This window comes from Ostrea edulis, chromosome 3 (assembly GCF_947568905.1).
Source record: "Ostrea edulis chromosome 3, xbOstEdul1.1, whole genome shotgun sequence".
Lineage (NCBI taxonomy): Eukaryota > Metazoa > Mollusca > Bivalvia > Ostreida > Ostreidae > Ostrea > Ostrea edulis.
The window spans coordinates 60,457,698-60,466,794 of record NC_079166.1 but is presented as its reverse complement, the minus strand read 5'-3'; the positions used below and the strand labels follow the sequence as shown (position 1 = coordinate 60,466,794).

The following is a 9,097-nucleotide window of genomic DNA, read 5'->3' as shown; positions in this document are numbered from 1 at the left end:
CGTAATCAATGGCATAATCTTTTTCTATCTTCAAAGTGTTCCAAAACCGGCAATCAGCTCAATTATGAGGATAAAAAAAAAGTATTAATAGAAAAAAGGTGGTACTCAATATTTGCTCCAAAGACATAGCCATATTTAGATTATTGATTTTGATATATGTTCTCATGCGCACGTTACGTTTACATCTAGGTTTACGCCTACGTTTGAGTTCACGACCTTTAGTGACACTCCGTCTGAGATCGCAATTCCTATCAGTTTGGAGTTCCTTAACTGTTAAGTATCCAAATTAGCAGACGTAGGATCTGACCCAGAACGCTACAATAGCGCCTGACACATATAGAATATCACACTCTGATGTTGATCTCGGACCTGGGATTGGCCCCGAGAGTTGATCTCAGCCTGAGCCCGTAGGGCGAGGGCCAAGATCACTCGAGGGGCAATCCTAGGTCCGAGATCAACATTAGAGTATGATATTGTTTATATCATATACCTAAAACACAACAAGTTAATAAACATTTTTTTAAAAATTGGGGGTGGGGGTGGGTATTGACCCAAATATGAATACATGGTATACTGTACAAATGGCAACGATATTTGACTATAATAATTTCATTCCTTCAGTGGATTTACATGAATGGTTATGTTTCCAGTACTGTTGGCATTGTGAAACATGCTAAAGTCTGAGTTTTGTAGCTTTATTCCATTGCTGGTCACGCTAATTGGATGATTAATTATGGACATCCAGAATCTGGACGTTTCAATTAACTGAACTGCTTGACTGAGAAACTCGTCACATCTATCGTTGTGTTGTTCATGTACATGTATATACTATTAAGCAGCTCCTTGGAGTTTACTAATTAATACGAAATTGGAAATAAGTGAATTATTATTATTAATTTTTTTTTTGAATTTACCAAACTTGCCCATTTTGATTATTTCATATAATTTGTAAGAGTTATGGAACTTTGTTTACGTGGCGTCATCGTATGAACTGGAATGTTTACAGATCTGATGCTGTTATTTATTTGCTTAGGGAATGTTACCTTATATTGAAGTATTTTTTTTTACCGTTTCCCATCTGTTTAGTATATATAAGTCGTTGGAATACGTCGGAAGATATTGGTTCTGCTTTTTTTGTTTTATTGCCAAGTCCTCGGGATTTTAGATTTCAGAAATCGTTTTAAAGCGGTTTTCTACATCTAAATTGCCGTAAATTAACATTTTGATCTCCACTAGGACCGGGAATTTTTGAAAATGCTTCAGTCACCCTCCATAATTTTCCTACTGTTTTCTATCGCCAAGAACGTTGATTATTTTTTATTTTTTTAAATTGAAGTTAAAACGTGGTATTGTTCTAAATAAACAATTGTTACTTGGGCTACCCCGTTTGCTTAGATACTCGCTACAATTTAGCGCTGTTTTTGAAAACGTATTTATTTAATTTTTCTGCTTAAATTAAATTTTGTCGTGGAAGAAAGTATTATATTTGGGGGGGGAAATTGTGTGTATGATCATGTTTTCATGTAGTTTTGTTAGATTTCAAAAGATTAAAGAAGAAATAGCCATTTGAAATTTGATGGAAGACAGCCCCTTGACAAAGGGCCGAGACAGAGATATCTCGGCAATTAGGGCTAGACAGCCCTACCTCCTTGCAGCTGTCTCACCCTAGCCAAGATAGGTGTATCAGGGCTGATACAGTACTAGGTATATGATATAGAACGCTACAATATCATTCGGAAGATCACACAGTTGTGGCGATTCAGGGCACATTTAGAATCCGTATTTGCCAAGCTCCTAATATAAATTATGAAATTGGTCACTGTTCGTTATCTGTACCTTTCATTGATCACTGTTCGTTATCTTAACCTTTTTCATTCATGTGAAAATAATGCTAAAGTTTTATACATTATATACACTTATGCTGCGCTTATAGTAGGTATAATAAAATGCACCATATTTTTCATTAAAATGGAGACAGTTTATAGCCTTATGCATATACAATTATGTAATATTGGCAAATACATAACTTCGGGGTTGCTTTTAAAGGGACTGATTCACGATTCCCCCCAAAATCTTCTTTTTCACTTTTAATGATCAAATTCTAATGTCTAAAGTGTGTAAAGAATTTCACATAAACATTAAGGTTATACATTATTACAGAAGCTCATTTTAGAGAGTTTATTATTTGTTTTGTAAACAAAGATTGCGGTATTGTATTGTTTACGAAATTTTTAAAAGATATGGAAATCGATCCATGTTTATTATATATTTCACATTTCAAGCAGTTTTGAGATAAAATGTGTCATCTAAAAGTTAAAATTTGTGACTATGCAAAATTAAGATGCTTTATATTACAAAACCAATCTTCCACTTTGTATGTGTACATGAAAAAGACTCGAGTCTTTGTTTACATAACACTGATTTAAGGCTAAAATATTGCTTTTAATCTTGCATTCAGACGGTCAAAAGTTTGGCTGTCAACATTAATTGAGTTATATTTTTAATGTTTAACATCAAAGATGAAAAATGTTTTTATCAAAACTCGTGAACCAGTCCCTTTGATTTCGAATATATCTTTGTTTCTTTTAATATATTTTTGTTTTTAAAAATCAAGGTTGGTTATGATATGAACGAATTCACTAAAAACTAAACGTTGCGCTATGATATCTATCTAGTTTAAGCACACACTTTGAATAACAGTTCCATGGGCAATTCCATTCACATTAGTACACTATATAAGATCCTATTTACTGGTAACACACAATGCTCCTAGAGTCTGACTTTAGTCTCATTGATTTATTTTGGAAGAATATCTTCGCTCATCCATGTGCAGTTTCTCTGAATACATATTGCATTGTTTATAGATGATTTACTTTCTTATTTTTGCCACAGAGGCTAGGCCCGTTTTGGGCCGGACCTCTGCGATACCATATATATATATATATATATATATATATATATATATATGGTATCAAGAGTTCGGGCCCAAAACGGGCTTATCCCCTGTGATTTTCCCGTACTTTCCATCGCTATTTCAGACTACAGCTGGTGAGGTATCAGTTTTGATGAAAGATTTTCGAATAAAACAAACAAATAACATCACGCCTTTTCATTCCACAACTGATTCTAACAAGTGAATGGTGGCTTTGGTCCAGGACAGCCTAGTTAATCTGATAAATTGTGTTCATCTCGCCACACTTTTTTCCCAGTATGTTACTCATGGCCACCAAATCATCGTGCGTTACAGTCGTCATAGGAGCGTTGGAGTCGATGGTGTCGATAACATTTTTCTAAAAAGAAATCGAAGTGAACCCCATCATTAAAAAAATGTGTTTAGATAAAAACTGTCCAGATATACAATGGATTCCAGTTCTCTTCAAAACCTGTGTTTTTTCCTCAATCAAATCAATTTAAAAGCGGCATAGACACGATTTGAACTGAAAATTGTCAAACTTTATTTTCTACATTTCTAATGGTATAATGCTTAACTAAGATATTTTTAAACAAGGCGCCTGCCATATTTTGTTTATATATATATATATATATATATATATATATATATATATATCCATGTATTGCTTAATAGAAAATATCAATTTTCAAAGCAAACGAGATGTGACAAACACTAGAAACTGTTTAATTATGTTCAGAATTAACTTGTTAATTGAAAATTCTGCTTTAAACTAACATTTTACTAGCATATTTAACCTATCTAGAAAAAAAAAAACCATGAGACAACCCGAATATAACGAGCAGTGATCAATCTCATAATTCCAATAAGCAATACGAAATAGAGAATTGGGCAAACACGGACCCCTGGATATACCAAGAGTGGGATCAGGTGTCTAGCAGGAGTATGCATCCCCTGTCGACCGGTCACAGCCCGCCGTGAGCCCTGTATCTTGATCAGGTAAGCGGAGTTATCCGTGGTCAAAATCAAAGTGTCAAGAAAGGTCTAACAATCGGTATGAAACACGTCAGACAGCATTTGCAAACTAAATCGGTAAAACGACCATAGAATTTTCGAAATGTTGACTTTGGGCGAGACTGTTGAAACTCATGCACTATCAATGTGTTTGTCAGTAGCCTGCCGCGCTTTAAAAACTTATCATACGTAGAACAAGCAAAAAGAATTGTGAGCTCTATATTTAAAAATAAAATTAATTTCATTTCTGAAAACACATGAGGATATCAACTGCAACGTTTTACGCCGACCGACGATTTAAATTCATTTCGTCAACTATTTTCAAAACCTGGTAACCTGGTCCCATTTCTAGTATGTTAAGGAGTCCGTTGTTGCCCTACTCCCAATTTTGAATTCTTTATGGGAATAATGACATTGATCAATGTTCTTTATCTTAACCTTTTCTTTTCAATATACGCCTTTGTATTCAAATATGTATGAAAGTATGTCCATGTATTGAAATAAATGAAGATGTTCAGCTTTACTCACCTCAATCGTATGGAGTCCATGTGATGAATGAACATCTACCTGTTCCTGTGCGCTCGTCTGATAGATGTAGCACTTATGTCTGGATGCTCTGACTAGTAGAGTATGCTATAAAATAGAGACTGTATAAGTACAATCATTTTTCAAATGGAAAATTCAGATTTTAAGTCCCATATCTGTTTCACATGATATAGGGTTCACCGTTGTTTGACCGGACGACAGGTGATGCTTACTCCCCCCTAGGCATCTGATCCCACCTCAGGTACATGTATATCTAGAAGCCCGTGTTTGTCCAACTCTCCATTTTGTATTCCCTGTACGAGTTATGAGATCGGTCACTGTTTGTTATCTTCCCCTTTCATATAGCAAAAGATTGATTGTATAATTGTTAAACATCCCACTCGAGAACGTTTCACGTAAACTTCACCATTGCCGGTGGAAGACTGTAATATTTAGGCCTATGCCCTTTGAGCAGGGAGGGATTTTGAACATGCAACGCCTGCTGTGACAAAGAGTCTTGGTTTTTGCGGTCTCGTCCGAAGGACCGCCTCATTTAGTCGCCTCTTACGACAAGCAAAGAGTACTGAGGACCCATTGTAATCTGGATCCCCACGGGACTAAATTTACTTGGTGATTTAGATATATCAAGTAACAGTACTTATCTCCATATGTTGGTTGGTTTCATATTTTTAACATTTTCACTCATATGGAGACGTTTCTACTGCTGATGGAGTGCTGCAAACTTTAGGCCAATGTTCGGCGCTTACGGCCTTTGAGCATGCATGGAGGGATCTTTATCGTGCCACAGCTGCTGTGACACGGGACCTCAGTTTTTGCGGTATCATCCAAAGGACCGCCCCATTTAGTCGCCTCTTACGACAAGCAAGGGGTACTGAGGACCTATTCTAACCCCCACGGGATAACTCCATTCATATTGAGAAATCTCAAGGAACTTGACTTACAGTTCGCAAACGCACTCTATAATTGACCTACATTTAAACCTTTTAATTTAGCCAAACACCTACAAACTTCAGACAAGAAAGTTATAATTTACGTTTAGTTCAGTTTCTGACGATTATTTCGGAACGTCAACCATGACATCACCGACCTACTGAATGTTTCCTTCTTTCACGAAGTTATTATTGATGGTTGATTGTTAGTTGTGAATTTCTCACTCATATTGAGACGTCACCAGCTGTAGGTGAAGTACGTGTACTACAAATTTAGAGCTTAAGGTCATATCGAAAAGACCCGTTATTCACACATCTAAATGCCGAGTGTTTGGGGAAGGAGCAATTGTTACCTATGTTTGCGTAGACTTCATTGTATAATTCTAAGTGAACTCAATCGAGCAGTAATCAAAATTTTGAAAATTCTTACATTGAATACATTAATTGATTTTCAATGGGTTTTTTTGTCATACATATTGAACATTCATATATTTCAATAGCCAAGCTAATTATGTATGTTAATGAATATGGCTTAGAACTATATGTATATGAATTTGAAACTATCAGATTTGAATATTTATGAAAAATTCATGCATACCGTGTGGTAGTCATAGTAGAAAAAGAAAGACTCGGATACTGATGGCTCATGTGTGGGGTGCGTTCCTGTGTGGTGCATGTGTGTGGAATGAGGATGTGGATGCTTTGTCGTCGCAGCCAATGCCTGTAGAAGTAAGAAAAGCCCCGAATGTCACATAATACATAACAGCGTCTGTAGAATTCAGAAAATTCCCGAGTGGAATCTATAATAATAAGATATTATACATATGTACCTGTTATAATAGAAACTACATCACACGAGAAATTTCTTTCATGGGTACATGCACAGAATGGTACATGTAAAGGGACGGTATTAGTAGTTTTAACTACCATAAAGTTCATAACATTAAATGTCTATTAAATGTATATATTTGATCAATATTCACATCTTCAAATATATAACTTCCCACAACCCCATTCTTTATGTGTGTCTTTTGTCATTATCTACATATTGTATTATGGTTAGCGAGTTTATAGATATATAAGTTATTTCCTTCAAAAACTCGTCAAATGTTAAACGGGGTATCTATCTGGCATGATGATGGTAACGCAGTCTTTTAGCTGCTTTTCTTTTCATTACCGTGCACTGTACTTACCATAGAAACACAGGAGACATACAAACAAATCTTCAGCATCATATTCACTCAAATCCGATCTAAAATGTGAATCGTACTTCGCCAAGACCTATGTACTATTCCGTACGATCTTATCTGACGTGACTTATCAGGGCCTGTTCCTACTTGTACTTTGTGCTCTTCTGACGAAATCGTACGCGTTCTTTTCTGATTGCAGGTGTCTGTTCTTTACATTTGCACTTTATATCTTCACTTGTTTATATAATGGAATGGATGAGGAAACAAGGCTTTCGATCTTGGCAAACACCTAAAAGAAAGATTTACAAAAATAAAACTCAATTCCCTCAATCTTTGTCCATTTCCTATCTCATAACGGTCGCGGTAGCACAATGGTAGAGCATTGCTTCGTAACCAAGAGGTCAGGTTACATAACAGATCCATTTAAAGAAGTCAAGCCTATATAAAGTACACCCCTTACTGGGAAGCTAAGAGTTGCTTCTTATGGCGATGGTCATGTACATCACAGAGAAGTTATCAAAGCAGGTGTTAACTTGTGAGTTGTTTTGACAAATTGGGGATTGCAGTCGTTATGTAAGATGACTTCCACTAAGAAGAGTTCCTTATCAGGACCAGCAGATACGCCAACACAAAAGAAAAGGATACTTGTGTATCTCCAGCAATTTTGGAAAACGACTTTCCATGAATAAGGAAAGTCAATGAGGACACCATGGAACTTACTGTCCATTGTGTAATGCGCACTATTGGGCCTGGAAATAAAAATAATCTGACAAAACATGCCAAAATGCAAGATTATGTAAAAAATACTTTAGCACAAGTAATCTAATCACTGTCGTTATTTTTACCAACACCTTCATTAATATTTTAAAGAAAATTCACACTGAATTCAGATCTGAACTAAAGAATGAAACATGCCACTGTCAGTTACAATGCTTCTCTTCAATAAATACACAATATACAAGTTTATGTTGTAATTATTTTGAAAATATAAACACTTATAGCACATATAATCCTAGTAATTATGTCGTGAATGCCATTACGGATTATGAATAGATTTTTTGCTTTCCAAAGAGGGTCATGACCCTCTTTTTACATGTTGGAGGTTGGCAACTATGGTTCCAAACGTCACCATTGTCGGTGAAGGGCTGCAAAATAACAACAACAAAACACAATAAACCAAAGAAAGGCCCATGTGACAGCAAGTGTAGCACGATAAAGATCCCTCTCTTCTCAAAGGCCATAAATGCCGAAATAGGTTTAAATTTCACAGTCTTTCACTGGCAATGGTGACGTCTCCATAAAAGTGAAATATCCTCGAGAGGAACGTTACACATTATACAACCAACCAAAATAGATGTCAGCTAATCCAGGTATCATTGTTTTGGGTGTTTGGTTTTTTCTGAAACAAGAAATTCCGATTTAATTTAGATGCACCGTATATTAGGTTTTTATGCCTCCGAGGTCGAAGATCGGGGGGCATATTGTTTTTATCCTGTCTGTCATTCTGTCTGAAACTTAAATCTTGCTAATAACATTTTGACCCCGTGACCTTGACCTTGGAGTTTGGCATACTTTTTGAAAACTTTAACCTTGCTAATAACTTTTGAACAATAAGTTATAGAGCTTTGATATTTCACATTAGTATTCCTTGTGACAAGACCTTTCCATTGGTATTGAACCTTTTGACCTTGACATTTGACCTACTTTTAATTTTATTTTTACATTGGTCATAACTTATAAATGGTAAATATTAGAGCTTTCATATTGTACATGAGCATTTTTTTTGGACAAGATCTTTCTACTGGTACCAAGATATTTGCCCTTGTGAAATTGGCTATCTTCGGAATTGGCCATTATCAGGGGGATTTGTGTTTCACAAACACATCTTGTTTCTGCGTGCATTCAATTTCCGCTTTGTTCGCGACGATTTCCGAATCGCTGAAAAAAACCCGGCGTAAAGTGGATAAAGTTTTGTCTTTGTCATAGAGTTATAAAATATATAGATACATGTAATAGTGCGGTGGTAGTTCTGTGTTCAGTGTGCTTTTTTATCACATGAAAGAAAAATTACTGCATTCGCAAGATGTATATCCATGACGGGGTATTGAAAAGAATTGTAAAGAAGCCTGACCAATCCTACAGCTCATATATGAGATAATATTTTTACGGAGGTCCATTATTGTTGTTGCCTTGTATTGTTTTGTTAAGTCATACGCACTATATTCGTATCCTTATATATTGGAATAAAAGAGAAGACAAGAAAGACCACTGTCCAGAAAACACACACACACACACACACACACACACACATATATATATATATATATATATATATATATATATATATATATATATATATATATTGCAGCTGATGAAAAATAAATTAACAAATGAATAACAATAACAAATATCTCTTTCTCATTTCTCTCATACATGCTTTTAAAAATACAATTAAATAACATAATAAAAATGTGACTGAGTTGAATGATTTATGTACATGAAAATAA

General features: G+C 35.3%; 1 protein-coding gene across 1 annotated transcript; it reads right to left on the bottom strand.

The window, feature by feature from the left end:
* Positions 1–3,094: 3,094 nt before the first annotated feature.
* Positions 3,095–6,877, bottom strand: LOC125677047 (uncharacterized). Its single transcript, XM_048914955.2, has 4 exons — positions 6,594–6,877; positions 5,999–6,121; positions 4,454–4,558; positions 3,095–3,290 (listed from the first exon to the last, which is right to left on the bottom strand). The coding sequence occupies exons 1-4, from the start codon at positions 6,633–6,635 to the stop codon at positions 3,162–3,164; spliced, it is 399 nt and encodes a 132-aa protein (XP_048770912.2). The 5' UTR covers positions 6,636–6,877; the 3' UTR covers positions 3,095–3,161.
* Between the last annotated feature and the right edge of the window lie 2,220 nt (positions 6,878–9,097).